Source organism: Triturus cristatus, chromosome 3_2 (assembly GCF_964204655.1).
Source record: "Triturus cristatus chromosome 3_2, aTriCri1.1, whole genome shotgun sequence".
Classification (NCBI taxonomy): domain Eukaryota; kingdom Metazoa; phylum Chordata; class Amphibia; order Caudata; family Salamandridae; genus Triturus; species Triturus cristatus.
The window spans coordinates 198,222,052-198,246,959 of NC_140584.1; the positions used below are offsets into that span (position 1 = coordinate 198,222,052).

The following is a 24,908-nucleotide window of genomic DNA, read 5'->3' on the forward strand; positions in this document are numbered from 1 at the left end:
GAATTTAGTTATCTTTTTGTCCTTTCAAGGGAAAAAGAACAAGCACCAATGAGTTGTGTAATAAGTTGTAATTAGTGTCCATTGATTTGGCCAGTACCGTGTAGGTGAAGAGAAATTTCGCTGACTCACTTCCCTCGTATTTGATATTTAGGTGCCCTAGCGGACCAAGAACTTAGTGAATTGTTTACTACTCTTGTTTTGTTTAGTCTTGTCACTTTGGAAGATTAATAGGAGATGTGTTCAGATCAGGGATCGTCAGTGTTGTTCACAGAAGGAGTGAGTCAAGACCAGACTTTCAGAGTATTCACATTAGATATATTTACGTATAGTAGATGGAAATGGAACTCTTTTATAGTCCTCAGTAATCCTGAAACTATGGCACTGGTCTGTCTTTTCTGGACCAAAGTAGAACACCCTTGCTCCAGGTGAAGCTGCTTTGAGGAAAGACAGTGCACAATGTCGAGCAGCAGGGAAGCACTTCAGATCAAATGCTAGTTTTAGAGGAGTTCTGAAAATCAGGGCTCGATTTAGTCCCAGAAGACAGATTTGTTGTCTGAAGCCAATTCCAATGTATTGTTCATGCTATTAAAACTATAAAACTGTAGTCCTATGTTTCATCAACGTTATCCTAAGGTATAGCAATTAATGCAAACAACATTCTTTCTAAGGTATGCTTATTGGCTTTGCCTGTCCGTTTTTTAGGTCTTGGCTAGCGAAGGTTGCACTTGCGCAGTCTCGCTCGCGAGATTTAATGATTTCAGAAGTGGGGCTTGAACCCGCCCCTCTTCTTCCCTCTTCTCCATTGGCTGGCCTCTTAAATGCTGGTCAGCCATTGGAGAAGAGCTTTGTCTCTCCAAACAAGCCCCGTCTTTTTCCGATTCGGGTCATGTTTTTTCACTTCTTTCGCGTTTTTTAAGCTCCGCCCCTTTCCGCCCCTTTTACATGTGGTGGGCGTTTTTTTTTTGGTTTTTTTTTTTAGCGTCGGAAGATTCGTCCATTTTGTGCGCGGTCGGAGCGGGATGTGGGGTCGCCTCTTCCTTGCTGCTGGATCGGCGTTTCAAGTCCGGTGAATAAAAGCGTTAAGGTAACCATGTTGTTCCTGCTTGCATTTCACATGGTTCACGGGCGGCAGAGAAGTAACAGGACAGTGTCCGCTTCTGCTCTGCCGCCTCAGCTGCCCACCCCCCCACTCTTTCCCCTCCTCCTCACCCCTCAAGAAAAGCATCCGAGTCATCAGTAATCTGGACTCTGCGTAAGTTCGCTGAAACTGGGCTTTGCCGGGTCCATGTTCTCGAGCAGTATCGTATTCACCAGTGAAAATTTACTGATACGTATATGTATATATTTTGAATTTTTTTAATGGTTTCAGCACAAACAAGGTAACGGTATCAACATGTACCAAACTTCTGGCCACAATCCATCACCTCACAGTAAAGGGTCATGTTTCAGAGTAGTAGGAATTAAACATCACAAAGATGAGAAGTACAGCATACCCAGTACAAGCCCATAATAATCCCATCCTTCTCCGCACCAGCTCATGCCTCTGACGTGTCCGCAGACCTTTCGGCCTCTGGTGTGGAGGCGGAATGTTCCCCCTCAGTGCGCGTCAACCCATCCAGTAATCCCACCCAGACCTCCGTGTTCTCTTGCGCCCTCTCCTCACGTCCATCTCCTCAAACGAATCTCCTCGGCCGCTGCCCGCTCAACGACATTCGCCACCTATCGGTCCGAAAATGTACTGATCTGTATTGTGCTTTCAGGGCATTTCTTCTTTGGCTGAAGGGATTTGCAGACCCATAGTGTGCTATGAAAACCTTCAGTGCAAACCCAGCCATCCTAGCATCCATTCATCGTTCAACATCAGAAAAGTATTTTTCGCAGAAGGTAGTATTTCTGCGTTACAGATAATTAATCTATATATAATGTTTTCGAGGAGGGAGTAGAGGTGAAATATTCTGAGGGAGCCCGTCCCCTCAAGGCCGGAGCATTGTCTTCTCTCACTACATTAAAACACCTGTTGGCCTGAACATTGGTACATTACAAGTACTCCTAAGTCCAGTAAGCGCTATCTGACATTTTTCACTTAAAGCTTGAGTATTTTTCGTTGGATGATTTCTTTAATTTCTCCTATTTTCCGCTTGTCTTTTTGCATTAAATTTTTTTGCCAAAGCGTCTCCATCTTTTTACTAATTTTTCTTCTGATTATCCATTTAACTAACAAGTAAACCACGTTGTACCCGTATATTCCTTGAAGATCTGACTTTGCAGCACATTTTCTCGGCGTAATCCACAAAACCCTTTTTAGGTCTCGGCTAGCGAAGGCTGCGCTTGCGCAGTCTCGCTCGCGAGATTTAATGATTTCAGAAGTGGGGCTTGAACCCGCCCCTCTTCTCCATTGGCTGGCCTCTTAAATGCTGGTCAGTCATTGGAGAAGAGCTTTGCCTCTCCAAACAAGCCCCGTCTTTTTCCGATTCGGGGGCGTGTTTTTTCACTTCTTTCGTGTTTTTAAGCTCCGACCCGTTTACACGTGGTGGGCGTGTTTTTTTTTTTTTCTTTAGTGTCGGAAGATTCGTCCATTTTGTGCGCGGTCAGAGTGGGATGTGGGGTCGCCTCTTCCTTGCTGCTGGATCAGCGTTTCAAGTCCGGTGAGTAAAAGCGTTAAGGTAACAATGTTGTTCCTGCTTGCATTTCACATGGTTCATGGGCGGCAGAGAAGTAACAGGACTCTGTCTTTTCCTTCTTACTTAAAGAAGAAAAATACAGTGTCCGCTTCTGCTCTGCAGCTTCAGCTGCCCCCCCCACTCTTTCATTCCTCCCTCTCTTTCTGTCTTGCAGTTCTTCTCTTACTGAAAACCTTGACTTCAAGATGGGGTTCTCACTCTCTTTCCTCTACTTTCTTTTATTTGCTCCCCTGTGAAATGGATCCAAAAAAGAAAATCATTTTTGCTGGAAATGTTGTATTTTAATTCTAAGGTGCAGCATCTGGAATAAAAGGTTAAAAATATGAAAAATAATTAAATAAAGTAACAGTGGTAGCAAACTGGCCAGATTGATTTTATTCACACCCAAACACTGTCGTGTTATTTTAATGTAGCGTGTGTTTGCGCGAGAGCGCTTCATTCTTCGAGGTGCTGTGGGCCGTGCCCTGCCATGTTATTTTAATGCAGCGTGTGTTTGCGCGAGAGCGCTTCATTCTTCGAGGCGCTGTGGACCGTGCCCTGCCGTGTTATTTTAATCCAGCGTGTGTTTGCGCAAGAGCGCTTCATTCTTCAAGGCGCTGTGGGCCGTGCCCTACCGTGTTATCTTAATGCAACGTGTGTTTGTGCGAGAGCGCTTCATTTTTTGAGGCGCTGTGGGCCATGCCCTGCTGTGTTATTTTAATGCAACGTGTGTTTGCGCGAGAGCGCTTCATTCTTCGAGGCGCTGTGGGCCGTGCCCTGCCGTGTTATTTCAATGCAGCGTGTGTTTGCGCGAGAGCGCTTCATTCTTCGAGGCGCTGTGGGCCATGCCCTGCCGTGTTATTTTAATGCAGCTTGTGTTTGCGCTTAGGTCTTCGAAACGCTGTGGGCCGTGCCCTGCAGTGCTATTTTAATGCAGCTTGTGTTTGCACGAGAGCGCTTAGGTCTTCGAGGCGTTGCTCGTGTTCGCCTCTCTGCTAGCTGGACCTGTCCTTGACCAGGGCGGTGTGCTCCTCGGAGCTCTTCATTGGGAGTGTTTGGCAGTTTGTTTGAGCCGGGGCTGTGATGGATGCTGTAGTTTGAGTGTGATGCTACGCAGGAGCCAAGGACAGGAGTCTTGTGCGTCTGCTCTCGACCTTGTCTCCAGCTTAATCTTATTTTACGTTTGATGCAGAGTGGCTCTGTGTATGTGGGTGGCTCTGTTTTTTTGGGTGGCTCTGTGTGTGTGGGTGCAAATGCAATAGGTCTCGCATTTGAGAGTGTCATGAGCAATGCCAATAGCTCTAACTTTAACAATGCCGAGACCATTGCATTGTAAATGCTTGTTCTTTTTGCAGTTACTTCTGCTGGAAGTTCATGCTTTTTATTTCATCTTTTTTTCCACAGTGATCCTTAGAAGGTTTCCTTTTTTATAAGGAGAAGTTTGTTCTTTTCCGAGCTCACATTCCTCTGTATTTTTTGTTTGGCCTATTTTTCATTAGAAGTAAAAGATCAAAAGATCTTCCATTTTTTTCTAACCCGTCCTCGGAGACAGACCGGGTTATCATGATGTCTGTACAGTCTCCAGAGTTCACTTGATTCGCCTGAAGACTGGCTGGAGATTTGATGGATTCTGTGGCACATGCTGTTTCTAACCAAATATCAATCAGTGTCTTAAACATCTGTTGCTCAGATGGTCTACTGTCCTCTGAAACCTGGCGTTTTATCCAAAGTTTAGAATTCCTCATGAATGCTTTTGTCTGCTGGCTGCAGTGATGTTTCAGCATCATGCACAAATAGATTTTAATTGCAAAGCTGCTTTTTGCGTTCTACCGACAGCGAACTTTGAATGACCCCTACAAGTCAGCTGCTCAGTTAGGCAAATGTTATTAAAGAACAGCTTTGTTTTAAGCTGGATAGCGCTAAAATACTGGTGCACCGCCTTGGCTCTGTAATTACCTCCTTGATACATCCCTTACAAGTTGGGTTTGTCCCAGGTTGATCTTATACTAATCATCTTCACATCATTTCACATTTATTCTGGCAATTATGGAACGGAAAAGAAAAGAGAATGTATTTTATTTCACTGGATGCCGAAAAAAACTTTGACTGGGTAGAGTGGGGATATTTATTCCGTACAATGGAAAGGATGGGCTTTAGTCGAGAGTTCCTCACTTTGACTAGCGGTGTGTATCACTCACCCACAGCGTCCGTATCATGTAGCTGGTAAACATCATCATATTTTAACATTTACTGCGGCACCAGACAGGGTTGTCCTCTTTCTCCATTACTGTTTCTACTGGCTTTAAACCTTTCAACTATTGCCATTAGAGCTAAAGCTGATATTAAGGGGATTGATATCGCTGATGGAGAAAGTAAAGCCTTTTACTATGCAGATGATATCCTTTTAACTCTTACATCCAAAATCGTCAACAAATGCTTTAATCGCTCAATTGAATACATTCTGGGACTTCTCCGGCTATAAAGTACAGAGTACACATTTCACAAAGCACCCTTAGAGTAAAAGAGTTAACTAACATGTAATTTAGAAGGATGATGTCCAATTAAGCGATCCCGTGTTTCCATAATGTAAGCAATGTTCTATACTAATGCACTGGTTTTGTTCAGTAACTTGAATATTCACCATCTACGGCACAAAGGAACTTCAATCTCTAAAAGATTCCAGCTTATGTTTTGTCTCTCAAATTGTAAAGGTTGAGTCCTTTAAACAAGTGAAATAAAATGTATGCTTATTTTTACCAAATGCAATTTGACTTTTAATTCAAAAGGTGACATTCTTACGGTGGGGGGGGGGGGGGGGGCTGATGTCTGTAACAGATGTTAGTTTGTGCTTCGTATAATTTCAAATCTGTGTTTAAAAAAAAATAACCATCTACAGCTACATAGTTTTAGAGACTAAGCCAAGCTGAGCATAGGAAATATTGTTAGGATAACCTTTGAACATTTAAAATCCACAACATCCCCATGTTTAAAGGATGGGTTGGTAATGCCGAAGTGGGCCATGGCGGAAGTGAAACTTTTGTTATCTGTGGAAAGTAGCTTGGGGCGATCAATGGATGTAAATGCGTGGAGCCTAATGTTACTGGTGCTGCAGAACAAAAATTACGATTTGCCTTCTTAGGCAAAGTGAGGCATTACGGATTCCACAGCATGTTAACTTACTCGTCGTACCTACCAGTACAAATAGGAACCCAGAAATTTCAGGTATGTTCAGGAGTTTCGGGGTACATTCGAGCAGTTGCAGGAATGCTGTTACAGCAATGTTGTGGTTCTGTGAAATTTCATATGCATCACTAACTGTAAGCTGTGAATTAGACAGAATGAGAAGGAGGGGGCGCATTTCAACATGGGTAAATTGTGTTGATTGTAAATAGGCCTCTGCTTATTATAAAGTTAGATAATAATCTTGTAATGCTAAAGGGTAAATGCCTATGGTCGTGTTTTTGCACAACTAAATAAAAATGTTGGGGAAAAAGTTAAACATTTTATATTTACTTTGCTGCTTTTCTTTCCAGATTTTTGGTTACATGACTGCAAGCCTCAATACTAATTTGTTTTCAAAGGTGGAAAGGAAGAACATATGCGCATCCTTTGCAAATGTAAAAATATCCCAAAAAACTTTCGAAAATGGAATTGAAACAGTAACTGGAACATACAAAGACATTGAAAAGATTTATCAGTGTTTTCAAGATCTTCATCTGAAAAAACAAGAAAATGGAGAGCGTTTGCATTCTGGACTCAATGGCAGTTTGGAATTTAAGGAAAAAGAACTGTCAGTGAGTGTTTCCTCTGCGCAGTACGAATACTTTAATCATGTTTGTCTCCAAGAGATTGAAGAATTGAAGCAAAGATTTCGCATCAGAATTGACTGTTCAGTTCATTCAGATGGCATGAGTAGCGTGCATTTCATAGCTCTCCATGATGGTGGCAAAGTAGAGAAAGCTCATCAGTCGTTTGTTTATCTTTTTCAGAAGACAATGGCGGATTGGTCCCAGGAAGTGATTGAGTTAGCAGACCAAAGCCGCTTGGATAATGTAGCAAAGATGTTAAATGAAAAATATAAACGAATCCTAACAAAAAAGGCCACCAATTCACTTGTACTACGTGGCCCCAAGCATGAGCTTTTGGAGGTGAAAAAACGCTTGAAATCTATCAAAAAAGAGCAAGTTGTTAAGCCTGTAGACTTAGCGATACAAATACATAAGAGGACTAATGGAGTTGAAGTGGATTTAAATCAGTTACAGCTCTGTCATGATTTGATAGAGAAAGATATTAAGGAAATAGAGCAAAAGTATCTTGTGTCCAAGCAATTAAGAAATACTCCTGGCCCAAAAGTTAGCATCATATTTACGCCTATAAAAGCAGATTTAGATCTCTCTGAACATGCTTATGGACATTTTATCTTTGCCTTTCAGAGAGCAGTCAGCAATATGAGTCAGAAAATAATTAACCTGAAGAATTTTCATCAAACTGGGAAGCTAAGCTCTTTAATTGATTTTGTGGCAAACCGATTTTCCGATGTATCGTTCCAGACGGTTGACGAAACGCTAATCCTTACTGGTTTACTCCCTCGAGTGATGGATGCTGAAAAAGAACTGCATTTTGTACTAAAGAGAGATTTGTCACACTTGCGGAATGTGCCCGTAGACTCATATAGCAAGAGGAAAGACTCTGACTTGGCAAGAGAGAATTCATCCCCATTAAAAAAATCAGAGGCAGCTGCAATAGAAGAGCAAAAGGCTACTTGCCCCATTTGTCTTGAGATTCCTAGAAAGAAAACGATACTGGACAAATGCAAACATGAATTCTGTGAACAATGTCTCAAAACAGCAATGTTGCACAAGCCAGTCTGTCCTGTGTGCAATACGCATTATGGTGTTGTAATTGGAGATCAGCCAGATGGAAGAATGGAACACTATAGTACATCTGATAAGCTTCCTGGTTACCACTGTGGAACTATAGTGATTGACTACTCCATTCCAGATGGAATTCAAGGGGTAAGTTTGTTTTTTCAATATGCCTATCAAAATAAAACATTTTAAAGTTTTCCTTTTTTTTATGAAGCAGCTAAAAAAAAAAAAATATACTCTCAGTTCACAAGCTTTGAAATGATAAACCTGTTTTTTCAACAGTATTTATCTCTCTGGCTCTGTGCCCCCATCCTCGCAGCAGATGTGTGTTCAGGATGTGTGAAGAGCGCTTCAAGAGGGGTCCCCTGATTATCACTGGCTTCTGTGGTTCATAAATTGGAGAAAATAAAATCCAGCTATTAAGTGTCAAAATGCGCACAAGTGAAAGTGGGTGTAGTAAATGGAGAGACCTGAAAAGAACGTGTAACTCTCAATGGGCATTAACAATTGGAAGTAGGGGCAAGATTTTATAACTACAAATTAGGCATGTGCATAAATGGGCAAATTTAGTGTAACTGGTGCTATTTTTTTTACTTTGACTGAATGTATCTTTGTAACTATGTACTACAACTGCGGTGCCATGCAACTACTTAAGTTGTATTTTATGCTAGATAGAAAGTATCTGCATGTTTGCTTACAATCGTGTTTTCATTTAATAGTGAAGCAAAACAAATACATTGGAGGAAGGTCACACTTATTCAAGTACATTCTTAGTAGTAAATAACACTTTTCGAAAAAGAAAGTATGTTTTCCTGTTCGGCTGCCAGGACAGGTCAGATGGGGCTGAAGGGTAGATCTTGGGTGGGTGGGGCAGATGAGATGGGCTGAGGAGTGAGAAGGATCCCCTAACTTTATTCTGGTAACTTGTGTGTGAGCGAGATTTGTTCTGATTAGTAAGTGCATTTTGGAAGATTATTTGGTGTACTTAAGGATATGAAAAATACATATTCACCATGGGAGATGGGGTCTGAAGTGTACAATTCATTATAGGTTTGTGTAAACATGGTTAAACAAGGCCTTTTGACCTTTGTAAGAGGGCATTTTATTTGGAAGTGCGTGTAAGCAAAAGGTAAAGTATATTGACTTCGCATTCTTCAGGGACATACATACATACATACATTTTTCCGTTTATTAACTTCGTTCTTCACTTGGGAGTTCAGATATTCCTCTGCCAGCTTATATTTTGCTTCGTTATCGCAATTCCAAAATAAGATATGCACTTTTCCACCCACTTAGATTGCCATTGGCCACGCTCTGATATCTTCAGAGTCTGAAGAAGACATACCTGAGGTTTTGTTTCAGTTTACTATAAAACCAGATAGATTTCTTAATTGTTGTATCATTTCTGAAATTGCTGGAACAGACTTATCCGGGTCAGAAACATGCATGCTCATATTGTCTGCATATGACGTTTTTAATGTGCTCATTTCCGTATTTGAATATTTTATCATCCTGACTAGTGGTTGTAATGCTATGTTAAACAAAAACACAGACGACAGGCAGAATTGCTTTTCCCACTTTTCTGCCTCTAAACTGTCTGAAACTATGCCATTCAAAATCATGTGTGCAATTTAAGGCTTCAGTAGTGAATATTCATAGAAGTTATGTTGTTGGCAAACTGGGTGTAAGGGCAGCAGGGCAATGGGGCGAGGACTGTCCACTAAACAGATTTGTTGCTCAGGTCACTGGCGCTAGGTAGTGGTGATTAATATTGGCGTAGGGTAGAAAGGATGATGTGTGATCAAGGAGGTGAGGTTTTCTATGGGTGTGTAGGCAGTATGTGTAGAAGCTCTGACTATGCATATTTTTGTGTTTTTGAGACTTTTGAAGAGTTTTTCAAAGGCCAACAATTTTCTGTCATAAACCTGGTTGGTGATGGCAGGATCAGCATTAATAGTGAGTTTTCTGGGGTGCATCAAGATAGTGGACAGCAGAAGAGGTCTGTCTTGGTATGTTTTTTTATCTTCGGGCAATGAGAATTTCTGGGTTTGACCTAATTGTGGAATGTTTTAGCCTCTTTTCAGGCATATTTAGATATAGAATTTGGTGGGTATTGGATGGGGACTTTTTTGAGACCCCTCCTCTCATGGTAGTGAATAAGCTTTCCATACTGAAGAGAATGTAAATGGTCAGAGTAGATAGCTCGATTTGGTCTCACAGTGAGGACTAGATAGCCTTTTAAAAACATATTTTAGGTTTAAGTGCTTAGTGCACTGTCTCCACCTTAAGGAAGAATGTAGTTTATACCCATCTGTACGTAAGGTGTTATTTTAGCAGTCACTCTCGTACAGAAATTTCTTTTCCCGGCCGTTGAACGGAATGTTCAATATGCTTTGTGGAAATGGGTAAATCATCGCACCCATAAGCCTAGCTATCATTTGAGGCGGGAATGTTCTTGAAGCCTCTTTCAGGGCAGAAGGGAAGAGGATGCCAGAGCCCTACATGAGCAACAGTGACAATAAAGATATGGTTGTCAAACATTTATTGCTCTACATGAAAAAGAGTCCACTCACCATAGACTGAAATTAGAATAAATCAAAGGATGGAAACATGTGTGGAGTGCCTGAATGTGTCAGAGAGCCATATCTCAGAAGTAGAGAATCAAACTTTTCAAATAGAAAGAAACATACCCCAGCTAGAGAATGATCTTACCACTGTTTGTACAAAAAAACAGGACTTAGATTCATGCTCCAGACGCAATAATTTGAACATATGAGGAGTCCTGGAGTCCACCAACACTGGCCCTATTACGCAATATGTAGAAACTATCCTATAAAATGTGTTTGCTGTGGACAATTTGTTCCTACTGCTTAAGTGGAGAGAGTGCTCTGCTCCCTGATGCCAAGATCACTGCCGGTGGCACCATCCCAACCCATCTGAATTATCAGGAGCCTGAGGCTTGCAAGGCAAAAAGTAAAAGATTTACATCATGATGGAGCGACCATCTTTCTGCACCCAAACTGTACCACTGTGGTCCAGGAGGCGCTGTGGGTCTTTCTTCTAGGCAAACGGAAAAGGCAGCAGCAGGTTATAAAATATGCAGTTCACTATTCTTCAGAGTTATAGGTTAAAAATAAGGACAGATTTCTTCTTTCTTATGTTTACATTTTTTTACTGATCCCAAATTGGTGATGGTGTTTCTCCAAACAGAGCCGAAAAAAATCTCTGATCTGCCCAGACAGCAACCTGTCGACATTGGTGTCACGAACCCTTGAAGTCAATTGTTATGTATTTAGCAGTGTTTACCACTATTGGATAATATGGGCGTTTTGGAACTGTGGCCCTGGGAGGTGAAGCCGTGAGTTCTCAGGAGGCCAGATGAGATTCTATTTGAAATGTTCATGATATATCCTGTAAATGCTAAATGACTATTGGAGCTGGATAATGTAATATGTGGCACAAGATGTCATAAGTTACAAATTGAAATGTGTAGCCATAGGGAGTTATCTGTTAGCCAGGTTGTGGGGAGGAGCGGTAGGATTGGTATCTAGTCTTGGTGGGCGTTATTGTATATTACCGTTCTTGTTGGAGAACGACGGATGAATGGGGATGCAGGGCAGGCAAAGCACTGATAATTGATGATTTTGGTGTAGGAGGGGTACAGACATAAAGAATGTTATTTTTTGCAACAGTTGAGGTGTTCTGCAGTACTGGGAGTCACACGTAGAATAAGGAGGACAAATGAGATCTGTGTTCCAAGCTCACCCGGATCATGAATAGTGAAATTCCTTTGGGTACTACATTGAAGGTACAACAGATGAAGCTAAGATTTATAACTTGAAATGTGTGAGCCTTAAACCGCCCCAAAAATGCCAGGCAGATCTTGTCATAACTAAACAGGCACTCAATTTATGCGGCCTACATTCAAGAAACTTAACTGTCCACTAACTCTGAAAGATGTTTTGCCCGATGGTCAGGACTACACTGATATTTTGCCTCCTATAATTTCTCCTCAAGAGGAGTAGCCATCCTCATTAGAAGAAAGGTAGATGTTAAATGCATGGAAATCACTGAGCCAGAGGCCAATAATTCCATAAGGCACTATAGGTCTTAACAGAATAAGCCTCATAAACTCATATGGCCTGAACATAGATATGTCTACATGTTTTTTAACAAATTACGTCTAAAAGGGGGACTACTTAATGTGTAGTATAATTCTTTGGTGGGTGATCTCAACACTGTTCTTGGTGTTCATACGGACAGTACTACTACAACAGAGAGATCTCCCTCATGGCTGCTCAAGCTATTCATGAACTTATGCAGACATATCATATATCGTTGGAGACAAGTAAAAAACGCAGGCAAGGGGGTTAAACATATTATTCTTCAGGACACAATGCACACTCATGAAAAGATTACTGGTTAACAACTATGGATGTATGTGCCCTGGTCCCTGAATCACTGTATATCCACATACACGATCAACTCAGTCTCTGGTGGCTACGTCTCTAATCTTGACATCACCCACCCAAGTAGACAGACCATGGATATTGCCATCCAAGCTCTAGTGGACTCCATGTTCAAGACAGAGATTAGGTAAGGCATAGTAGAGTAGTTCGAGAAAAATGTTTGTTCTGTCTCTGGACATTGGGTGGTTTGGGAAGTGCTTAAGCCATAGAACAGGGGGATTATGTATGTCCAAACAGTTAGATGTAATGAGATCAATAAGACAAAAAATGACCAACCTACCCAAAAGATTTGGAAAAGGCTGCATGACCAGATTTTTCAATTTCAAGATCGGGCAGATAGGGAAATAAAATATTTAGGAAAGTATGTGAAGCCCCGTCAATACGGGAAAGGAAACCAGTTTAGCATGGCACTGGCCAGATTGCTGACTGGCCAGATTGCTGACTCTTCAGTTGGCCTTGTGAAATATAGTGGAGGCCTCTGATGGTACACGATGCCTGACCCCACCAGACACCCTAAGACAGTATACTAAATTCTATACTGATCTCTAAGCAGAAGGACCGGGCCACAAAGAACCTCTCCTTCACGACTGACTGCAGAATCTGCTTTGGTATAAATGGAGGAGCATGAAAGGGAAACCCTAAATGAACCACTGACACTAGAAGTGATTGAGGCTGCCCCCAATAATCTGTTGGATCCTGGATCGGATGAAGTGACATCCACATTTATAACAATTACTCTGACCTGTTAGCCCATCATTAATTGACAGTTCTTGAGGAGGCACAGGAGTGTGGAACACTGCCTCTAACATTTTAGGAGATGAGCATTGCAGTACAGCTGATACATTTAGACTACGACTCCAGCAGTTTGCTGTCTCTCCTTAATTTCAACACTAAAATATTGGATAAAATTATAGCAAAACGTTTGCAGCCTTACATAAAGGGACTGGTATCAACTGAACAGTCTGGATTTGCACCAGGTAGTTCCACAGTAGATAATATTAGAACCTTTTTCTCTATAGCCATCAGGCTGACCCAGAGCTGCCGGTAGTAACAGTAATGTTAGATGCACATAAAGCAAATAATTCTGTCAGCTGGATGTATATCTTTTCAGTTTTGAGGTGAAGGGGCTTATGAGCCTATATAATGAGCTGGATAACACCATTATACGAAAGCTCTTCTTCCCAGATCAGGATAAATGGTCAATTATCAGTAACAGAAGCTCACATGACTGGGCAAGACCGGGAGGCCTGTTGTCTTCATTACTTTACGTGATTTTCCCCATTACTTTTAGCGAAAGTAAGAAACCCTCCGATCAGTTTGATGAATGGAAAACATGCCCAGAGGGGAGTGAGAATACTGTGGAAACAATACTCTATTCCACTATATGCAGACAATATATTGCTTCATACCAGATGTCCCTCTTAGAACATGTCCCCAATAATTTGTAAATTTGTCTGATTTGGGCAGTTCTCGGGGTTGCAGATAAATTGGGTAAATGAAAAGTAATCCCTATCAAGTTAAACACTCCGAAAATGGCATTTGAATTTCCTCTGCTGTGGGGTAACGCACCTGTGCGATATTTAGGGATCAAAATTCATAGGAATGCGCCTAGGGTGGTGAGGAATAACTATGTCCTGGTGGCACTGAAAATCCAGGGCAGCTACGTGCCACTCTCTCTCGTTATCGATGGCAGCACGGATGGCAATAATAAAATGGTATTCTTCCGCCGATTCTTTAGCTATTCACTAACATAGCCATGCTGTTGCCAAAGATGTTTCATGAGAAAATTCGAACAATTCTACATAAATTCTTATGGACAAGCAAACAGTTGAGGTTATCCTAGGATACACTTACTCTTCCGTATGAGAGAGGGAGAAAGCGCAGTCCTCCACATCGAGCATTATTCTTGAGTTGCTCAAGCCAAGTATGCTTTTGGTTGGTACAATCACCAATATAGAATGCCTTCCCAAGTAACAGAAGTTGACATGGCAGCACCTTTACCAATTAATACAATTATAGTCAAGACTGCCAAAACCTCGGGTGCATTGCAATATGTCTAGCATAGTGTATGTATGGTATAAACTTGCTAAGATAGTAAGAATGGATCTCTGTTTCCCCAACCACTGTTAATCAAAGTGGAAGACAAAACAGCAAGTGTCTGCACTGATCCTAAAGGAGTTAGTGGGTTTATATGTGGACCAAACCTACATGTACGTCCAACAATTTAAGGAAAAGTGGAGCAACATCTCCGCTTGATATCTTTTTAACTTTTGACTTTGACTTGCGGTAAAGGCCTGGTCCCACTTGTTCCTTTCGGAACCAACTATACTACAAGCACACAGTGCTAGTTCTCCTTAGAGCTTGATAACTAGACTGTATGGGGCAGTGGGTGAAGCAAGGGCGTCCCAAAAGAGCGGAACTCGAAGAAAGAGGGGGATGGATATTGGGGAAGAGATATCAGACAAGGCATGGCACTATACTTGCGAGCAAACACATAAGATATCATTCAACAATAGGCACAAAATTATAAATTTTATGTATTAACACAGGATATCCTACATACCCGCAAATCATCTTGCAAGGGAAATCGGGGTGGATATGTACTGTGTTCAGTACTGGAACTCAGTGCCTATTTCATACCTATAGCTTTAGGTGATCACTTGTGGAGTTACATTGGTCTCAGATTTTTAGTGAACTCTCCAAGATGGTGGAGCGTGACATTCCTCCTTCACAGCTAGTGATTGATAATGTATAACAAGTGTTTGAACAAATTGACTGGACTGTGCTCGAAGAAAGGATGATATCCTCACATGAAGTGGTGGATTATGTACGTTACACTGAGCGATCGTTGAAGCTTTAGTACTCTGGCATAATGAACTGTCACAAGAACTTTGCTTATGGGATGCATTTAACTGCAATATATGGCTCTCTGCTCTGTGTGCTATTAAAAAAATTGCCTGCTATCTACTTTTGTGATCCAAGAAAGTGAGCGCCCCCTCCACTGGCACTATCATAATAGCGTTGACAGGCTGTCGTTAGTGCAAACAAGTCCTAAATATTGCAGCAGTCTTGAATCTAACTCTCCAGTATAACAGCAATAGAATTCTCATGTTCCCTTATTTAAGCACATTGACACAGGGAGATGGTATCTATTTTGACGAGTGTGTAAGGCACTACTGGCAGTAATTGTTGCAACATCAACAAGCATTGGCATAGCCAATAGGTCTCACCTTTGGGACCTTATAAGTGTTTAGTTATCCAGCACAATATCCTTGGTGCAACAACATCAACTGTTGCATGGCTAAACACATGAGGTCCCGAAGGCGAGACCTATTGGCTATGCCAATGCTTGTTATACATTAATATTGAACCGATTGTAGGAGAGTAGGATTTGCACTTATGTTGCCCCCACTTTTTTTCTGATGTATACACTGGTTTCCGGCTATAGTCTGGCTGGGTCCCTGCTAATCAGGGTCCCAGTCTCTCTGTTCTCTCTAAACGACTTGGTGTGCATATTAGATGCACTAGTGATTGGATACTGTGGTACCTTATGAGCCCCTAGTATATGGTACCTTAGGGACCTAGGGCATTGGTACTTCACAGGCCTACCAGGGGCTGAAGCATGTATCATGCCACCCCAGGGAAGCAGACTCAATCGGACACCACAGGCCTGCTACTGCAGCCTGTGTGAGGTAGTGTTAGCACTCCTCACTGAGATATAGGTTCCCAAATCTCACCATACACACACATATAAACCTATCAGCCACCCCTATGGCAGGCCCTATCAATCCTGAGGGCAGGGTGCTTGGTTTACAATGCGAGGGGGTGCCTCTGCCTGAGCAGGGCCCCTCTGCAGCTACCAGAGTCTATTCTCTATGGTTGTTTGTGGATGCGGTTAAACCATATACTCTTTGTGCATTAAAATGCTAACTTTGGAATGACTGCATCAAAACATGTTGTGTTTGGTGTCAAACAACTTGGAATCACCCCCCCCCCCCATCAGTCCATAATGTGGGAGCATGATCCGACCCTTCTAGAGGGGACGACATGTAAAACGATAGAAATCCTATAGAGCCCTGGCATCAGAAAATGGATGCCACCAGCACAGACACTGGGCTGCCCTCCTGCTACTGACTGAAACTCGCAGTGGAGGAGGCCCAACAAAAGGCATCCTGTCACAGGGAGGTGTCACCACCTTCCAGACAGGATTTAGTGTATTGGAGCTGGGTGGGTGCACTCCTAGAGTGCTTTGAAGTCCTGCACTGGGGGAGCAGTAGGCTCCTTTGTGCATATGCCAGCTCAAACCGGTTCAGGGGCTACCTGTCCCTGCTCTGGCGCGAAACTGGACAAAGGGAAGTGGGTGTAACCACCCCCTCTCCCCTGACCCTCGTAGAGGAGTGGTCCTAGAGCTAGTCCCTTCACTATAAGAGAGCAAGCATTGCCCTTACAAATCAGATAACCCTGGACGACGCTCTACAAAGAAGAATCCTGGCCCTTCGACGTTCCACTACCTTTGGAAGACAGAAGAATCTCCCTTGGAGTCAAGGAGTGACTCTCCTGCTTGGCAGGCACCAAAACCCTTAATCAACGGTTGCAAACTTTCCCGCTCCCGCTGGAGTCCGAAGTCCCTGTGACCCCGGAAGCAGATTTCCTGACCTCTCGACGGCCATTTTGAGTCCCCAGCGAAGCTGTGGAGTCTGGACCCCACGAGTGATGAGGAACAGCAATACCCGGGGACCGTGCACTATTGTCGAGTGCAAACCCTAAACAGCGTTCTACGAACTTGTGCATTGGACCATTTGTGGCCCAAGCCCCCAGCAGGTCTTGCACCAAAAATCAGCGGCCTACCTCGTCCCGAGTGACCGTGGGCTCCTGTGAAGCATTTCCTGTGGCGACGTCTTCGCGATCACTTGGCTAGTGGGTCCCCCGAAGACTTTCTCAACAACTCAAAGGGCTCTCCTGGTTGCTCCGGGCCTGCCCTCACTTACCCTAGCTGGGTGAGTCCCTCAGACCTTGCTGGTCTGCACCATCGACATTCAGTCTACACGAGACTTGCATTTGCCAAGGCTTGTTGGCTCCAATCCAGTTGCTGACACCGCCATCAGCTGCAGACGTCGTGGGACACTCCAAATCCAGCTGCTGGTCATCGTCGATCTCTCCTGGACCTCATGAGCGAAGAGTCAAAACACCATCGACAACCTGAATCGACGCGACATCGGTGATCATCCATCTTGCTGGCCACCGGTCACTGGCAAGTGACTTTGAACACTGTCCTCTTAATTTTCAGGTCTCATCCATCTTGAATCCACCTTTGGATTCCACCGGACACTTCTTCGGACGACACTAGCAGCAAGTCTTCTTTGGTCTCCATAGAAAACAGCGACGCGACCCGACACCAAAAGACACCTATGCACCCGGCTTCCCTGGGTGAGGTAACTCGTGCACTCTGGTGCCCAAGTGTGTGTTGGCTCTCGAAATACTTACCTTGTAAGTGGCTTGCTTGTAGTCTTCCTAGAAGTACCCTAGAACTGTAAAAATCTAACCGCGACTTGCACCATTATAACCAATAGGAAACCCGCGGTTGTGTTCACACACTGCACGCGTCTCCTGTGGGCCTGTTACCTACCTGCTAACACTGCAGTAGTGAAGCCCCTACGATTCCCCAGGCCCTAGGGGCATTGTTATTTTGCAAGTCGACATCCTTATACCACTTTTTTTTAGTATATGGTCTGGTACGCCCCTAGGGCTCCAGCCATATTTGTGCTTAATTTATTGTGAAACGTTGACATATTGAATGTGTACCTGGTTCTAATCTCATAAAGAGATTAGTAGAGTGTGTCTAGTAATAAATACATATATATTTGATATATATACCTGTGTGGTGTCCTTTCATTTGGTAATTCAAGAGATTATAAGGTAAAACAAGCTGCTTTACATTCCTCTGAGACTTAGCCTGAAGGCTGCTCTCCACAGCTACCACTAGGATAGCTTTCTTTAAAAGGTTGTCTTGAACCTATCTACCATAAAAGTCGAATTGGACTGGTGCAAGGTGGCCACTATAACTGGTGACCAGCATATGCCAGGCCAACTTTTCACACCGATTTTTAGCTTTTCCCTTCCTGTGATCATTATTTGCAACGATAATATGGCATCACTTCTGGTGATGTCAAACATGCAAATTAGCACTCATAAAGTTTAGAAAATTTTTATTGAAATAAGAAATGCTCAAGTATTACATAATAAGATATAAGGCAAGAAAAAAGTAAGCAAAAATAAGTAAATAGCATGTTAAGTAATGACAATAACATATGCTGTAATATGAAACATCAGAGATTGAGAGTAATTAGAAGCAAAAACTGGCAATTGGTATGAAATAAAGTATTAAAAAGGGATATGAAATACACAATTTAATCAATAGCAAAGTTGAAAGAGAGAAAAAAAAAAGAACGAGAAAGAAGTACCTTGTTTAGAAGGGACAGGAAATCATGGAGGTTTAGAAACTTCTTGCTGTATCGGAGTTGAAGACAGAGACGTACAAGCACTTAAGTAAAAAAATACTGTAACTGGGCTCCACAATTCTCTTCGTTTAACAGCTAAGGTTAAGGGATAAACAAAAGTGGTATCTAGTCTATGATTGTAGCAAACAGCGTACCACCAAGCCTTATAAGATAATGTGTTGAAATCCTTCCAGTTTTTGGTGATTTGCTGAAATGCCACAGCTAATAGCAAATCAATTATCCTAACGTTATAAGTGCAGTGATCCCAGATGGGAGACAGGCTTCCTAAAAAAATATGAGATAGAGAAAAGGGGTGGATGGAGGAAAAAATCTTATTAATTTGAGACCAAACCCGCTTCTAAAAATTAAGAACAAAATGACAATCAAAAAGCATGTGGAAAAGATCTGCACCTGGTGAAGAGCAGGACCAACACTTGTCAGAGGTATCTGGGAAGTGAGTGCTGAGAGTGAGTGGTGAAAACAATAAACGGTTATATATAAAAAATAGTGTTTGAGTAGTATTTGCTGCCCTGGAGGATCTGCGAATTTTCAACCACAATTTGTCCCATAATACAATGGGCCATGAGGTTTCAAAATCTTTTTCCCAATGTTCCTCTGTACTGGTTTTAATACGGGGATAGGACAAAGTGTGAAGAAAAGCATATATCTTTGAAGCTTTAGAGTGAGTAAGGAGTAAGGAATTCAGCGAGGACGAATCAGATGACGTGGGAAATGATGAGGGTGGTGTAGCAAGATGGACCTCATAGGCGTGCTGTAATGCGTGTGTCAACAATGAATATTTGGTTCGAAAAGCGAGAGGAAGGTTGAAAGAAGTGGCGACTAAACCAAAAGGAATGATCTGAGCATGGTGGAACAGTTGCGTCACCCAAATAAGACCACGTGTTCTCCAAGATTTCCAAAAAATTGGCTTATTATTGATTAAAATGGACGTATTATGCCAAATAGGTTGATCAAAAAAGGTTGAATTAGGTAAACAAGGAAAGATTTTGGAGGTATGTTTAAGAATAGGAGTTGAAATAGATTGAGGTCTACGAGAGAACATAAGGTATTCTTTGAATGAAAAAGGAGAAATGAAAGACTGTTCTAAGGTCAACCAGAGAGGAGATGATAATGAGACATCTTTGATCCAATGAGAAACTTGATGTAACAGGAAGGATTTATGGTACAAGGAAAAGTTTGGAAAATTTACCCCGCCCTCCCTCTTGGAGCACATTAGCTTAGATAAAGACATACGAGATTTTTTATGCCCCCACAAGAAGGAAGAGAGAATAGAGTTAATCTTCTTGAAATATTTTAAGGGAATAGCAAGTGGTATGTTGGATACTGTGAACAAAACAATGGGAGAGAGCATCATTTTGATTGTGTCTAATCGTCCCCACCATGACAAGTAGAGAGGATGCCATTTGCTAGTAAGAGTAGTTAATTTTTGTATACACTCTTTCATAGATTTAGTGATCGTGCCCGAAAGAGAGGAATGAAAATGAAGGCCTAGATACTTAATAAAGTTAGGGCTCCAAGTGAAACCTGAAGCAGAGAAGTCATCCTTGAAAGTCACTTTAGTGAGTGGTAAGATTTCGCATTTATCTTTATTTAGTTTGTAGCCCGATACCTGAGCATAAGAATGAACTTCGTCTAAGAATGCTGGAAGGGAGGTGACTGGGTGGGATATAAATAGTAAGACATCATCCGCATAAGCTGCCATTTTAATGTTGGAATCATGAAAATTAAAACCATGTATACTATCATTCTGACGAATTCGCAGAAGGAAGGGTTCTAAGGCAAGATTAAACAAAAAGGGTGAAAGTGGGCAACCCTGTCTAACCCCTCTTCCTAATAAAAAATAAGAAGATAAGCCTCCATTTGCCGAAATAGCAGCTCTAGGACAAGAATAAAGAAAGGAAATCAAGGAAGAAATTTTTGGTCCAAAACCAAACCACTTCAGAGATTGAAACAAATAAGGCCATTCAACTCGGTCAAAAGCTTTTTCCGCATCCAAAGCTATGGCTGCAAGGGAATGAGGGTGATGAGAAGTCTTAGAGAGAATGTCAAAAAATAATCTGGTGTTATCCGATAACAGTCTGCCTTTAACAAAGCCAGATTGTTCTTTCCCTAAAAGCTCGGGTAATAAAGACTCTAAACGCAATGCCAATGCCTTAGAAAAAACTTTGTAGTCAACGTTTACTAGAGAAATAGGGCGATAATTTTTACAATACTGTGGATCTTTACCCGGTTTCGGGATAATACAAATAAGGGCATCGGAGAAGGAGGAAGAAGCAGAACCAGTTTGAAGAAAGTTAGAGAGAAGCAAATGCAATTTGGGGAGTAGCAGATTTGAAAAACGGGAAAAGAACTCAACAGTAAAGCCATCCGGTCCCGGAGCTTTATCATGTTTGAGAGCGTGAAGAGCCTGAAGGAGATCCCTGTGAGTAAGATCAGATTCTAAGGAAGAGAGGTCTGGGGGGGTATCAAAAGGACTAGAAATTGTGGAGAGAAATTGAGAGATGGACTGTTCAGATGAAGATGCTTCGGAGGAATACAATGTTTTATAAAAAAGTAAGAATTCTTGTAAGATGTCTTCACTTTTGTGTTTCAGCAAGCCATCCCGACCATAGACAGATTCAATATTGACTTTATTATGCCTGACCTTTAGATAATTAGCCAGCAACTTACCAGCTTTGTTCTGTCCACCGTAGAACTTGGCGCTGGATTTTAAGAGAAAATTAGAGGCGTTGAATGTGGAATCTTTATTAAATTGAAGTTTGGCAGAAATGAGGTCTTTTAGGCAGTCTTTTGACTTAGAAGTGTAATATAAGTGCTCTAAATGTTTAATTTTGTAAAGAGTAGCATTAGTGTCGTGTTGGGCTTTCTTCCGTTTACGAGAAACATAATTGATGATGAAATCCCTGGCTGACGCATTGAAAGCATCCCAGACTACATGGAATGGAACTTCGCCTGTATGATTAAGCAAAAAATATTAATGAAAAAAGGACGTGAAAGAAGAAACAAATTGTGCATCAAGGAGGAGAGCTTTATTAAAATGCCATTTTTTAAAGGAAGTAGGCTTCTGCAATACATCCAATGTAATAGAAACTGGAGCATGATCCGAAATTAAAATGGAGCCAATGTCAGAAGAAACAAGGGACTGAGTAAGGCGATGTGAGAGAAAAAAGTAATATAGTCGAGATTGAGTGTGATGAGGGGGTGAGAAAAAAGAGTATTCTCGTGAGGTGGGGTTGCAGAGTCTCCAGGCATCAGTAAGTTTGAATTGTGCAATGAGTTGAGTAAAAACGTTTTGTGATTTGTGAGGGATGTAAGCGTTAGCTGAGTGCCTATCCAAAAAGGGGTCAAAAACTTCGTTGCAATCACCAACTAAAATGAAATTATCAACATAATGTTGAGTAATTAGCGGAGCTAAAGAGGACCAAAAAGAGACGTCTCCACATGTGGGAGCGTACACATTTAAAATGGAAATAGGAACATTATCAAGATTGAAATTAACTAACACCCATCTACCTGAAACATCAGCAATATGCGTTACTAACTGGACTGGAAGAGATTTTTTAAATAAAATCAAAACGCCATTACGTTTACCGTCACCTGGAGAAAAATATACATCACCTACCCAACCCCTTCTTAGTTTGGCAGATTCAGCTTCCGATAGATGTGATTCCTGTAAACAAGCTATATCTGCATTGAGTTTGGCCAAATGGGATTACACTCTCTGTCTTTTAATTGGCGAATGTAAACCTCTAACATTCCAAGAAAATATTTTTAAAGGCATTGAGCAATATTAGAATAACATATCAATATAGTAGTATAGGGAAAAGCATGAAAATAAACAAAAAAAAAGATATTAAAAGCATATATATATGTTAATAAGAGACAGCAAAGATAGAGGAGAATATTTACATAATGAACCACGAAGTGAAAACCAGTTACATGATGAGGATAAAGAGAGAAAGTAAAAGCAATGAGCAATAGTATAAACAAGAGCAAGGGCGAAGAAAAATGAAAGGACTGGAACAAGAAGAAAGAAAGAGCTAAAGAGCATCAAGAAGAAAGACAGATATATGAAAGAACAATAAAACAAAAGAGGAAGAATAATAAACGTACATATTGTCGAGAACAAACAAAAGGAGAGGAGGGTGGAGACCACATAGAACAATGACGAGTCATAAGCTCCCAAGGGAAGGCAGGAAAGGAGGACAACCGCAACGAACTCCAGGGGCATGAAGGTGAATGGTGATATGAAGGAAGAAATCTGAAGCTCCGTTCGCGCTGAAATATGAAGCTCCGTCAGCGCTGAGTCAAGATGGCGGATGCTACGAGTAGAATCACATCAAAACCTTCGTCGAGGAAAAAAACAGCCACAGGTAAATACGAGGTCCCAAAGTCACCCCAGCCATGCCTCAGCCGTTCCGAAGGCAGAATTCATGATTTCTCCGTGTTGAAGAGGCGCCGGGAGGCTCGTCGCGGTCTCTCCTCACCGCGTTGCCCGGGAGAGCTACAAAGAAGCCGCCATTGTCCGCGGGCGCTAGCCACGTCCCGCAAATTAGCACTCATAATAATTTAAAAAACCCAAGCAAGCCCTCTGTGTTGTTCTAGAATTAAAGTCGGTATGGCTGCACCAGAGGGAGCGCAAAGTGCGGGCCTGGTGCAGTATTATGAAGTTTTTTTTAGCTCACTGTAGGTATGAGATGCCATAATAAGGAACGCTAAGATTCACTGTCTTCCTGCAAATAAAAGTTGTGTTAAGGTATTTGGAACAACAGATTCTGAATTCAGTGTGTTGAATTCAACGTCCCTGCATGGGTATTGGATAAAAAAGGGCTTGGCTGTGAGAGCTATAATGTACCTGTGCTGGTAGTGTGATAAAGGAACAGATGCCGTTTTATGGAGTTTCACACGTCGCTGCACCACCACAATAAAGTTAGATGGGAGCAGGTGGAAGTAACCAAGGACAAGGTTAGGTCGAGTTAAGTGGCATGTGAGAGGTGGCGCTGTATCCTGTATTCCACTGCTGGCACCCCTGTCGTCCTGAGGGTTGTGGAACACGCCAGCCACAGGAGCAGTTTCCTGAATAGTTTGTGGTACAGTTCTGTCACCAGGCCTGCGATGTGTCATGGGCCTAATAATGGTCACTGGTGGCTGGGCTATAGGTTGTCCAATTGGGGCTCCTGACTTAGTTGTTGTGGTGGTGGACAAGGCTACTGAACAAGCAAAACCAGCCACATCCTCTCCCATTACACAAATCATGACAAGGTTTTGAAAAATCTAAATATATTAGATAAAAGCAGTTCAAATATAAAAACAATAAAAACTCTGAGTGCTGATTCGCAGCAAGTGCCCTGTGTGTGTCCTGTGCTGTAGCTGTTCTGTATGTGAGGAGCGAGCACTTTCATCTTAATAGTGCCTGATCCGCAACATGGAAAATGACCCTATTCCCAAAACGGCAGCTATAAACAGAATATGCGCACTCGGTTTAATCAAGGGTGTTAAAGTTTCAAGTAGGTCGTAGGTGCAGACGGGTAGATCCCCCTGAGTCGGGATATGAAATCAAATTTGTTTGCACGTTCCTCTGTAGGAGAGTGTCACTCGTACTGCACTCAAAACTGAAATTAATTCATCATTTCAATGAGGTAAACAATAAATTTGTTCCAAGGTCAATTGAGTTTATTGAGCCTTTCAATTTAGAGATATCTTGAACTTGTATACATTCTGGAATTTGTTCCATTTAACTTTCGTCTGAATGCCCAATGCATTTTGGGCTATCAAAGCCCTTCTTCAGGGGCAGCACTCTGAAAGGAAAAAACTAGGAATCAGCCTAAATTTTAGCGGTGAGACATGAGTGTAAATGTATATATAAAGGATGTGCATAAGAGCTTATGAGACGGTACAGAAATGGTGAAAACAATGAAAACGAGTTAAGCTGGTGAAAGGAAGGTAATCCAACCGTGCCAAGAATGGTGGTCTAACAAACAAGAAGTGTGTCCATATTGTTAGCGTTCGTGAGCTATAAAGAGTTATTGAGGGTTAATGTGAAAAAAATCGATGTGTCTTCAAAACGAAAACAAGAACCAAGGAAAACAAACGTGCTGCCATGGTGCTACCGAAGTGTTAAAAATAAGTAGACAAGACCACGTTAACGAGGACAGTGTGCAAAGACCCCGTGACTCGACCTGGTGAAACGGTGAGGTAAATGATAAAGTTACCGACATTCTAAAAACCTTAGGGACGTGACGTACACGGGGGTTTAGCAAAAGACTTACGATTTTGCATCCAGGATTTAACCTCTTCAAATGCATGAAACGATCAAGGACGTTATCGGAAAAGTGAATGACATCCGGCGTGTGACGGCCTGAACCCGTCAGACGCACGGACATTTAAACGGGC

At 42.0% G+C, this 24,908-nt stretch overlaps 1 protein-coding gene across 3 annotated transcripts in view; it reads left to right on the forward strand.

Annotated features, from left to right (window-relative positions):
* The window catches only part of DTX3L (deltex E3 ubiquitin ligase 3L), a 203,595-nt gene that overhangs the window by 72,087 nt on the left and 106,600 nt on the right, over positions 1-24,908 (forward strand). For 2 of the 3 annotated variants that reach the window (XM_085647498.1, XM_085647499.1), the window contains one exon: positions 6,194-7,675. In XM_085647498.1, the coding sequence (XP_085503624.1) occupies positions 6,194-7,675 (1,482 nt within the window). Of the gene's footprint in view, positions 1-6,193; positions 7,889-7,970; positions 8,331-24,908 lie in introns of those variants that run through there. The other variant, XR_014979841.1, reaches the window with a different exon arrangement.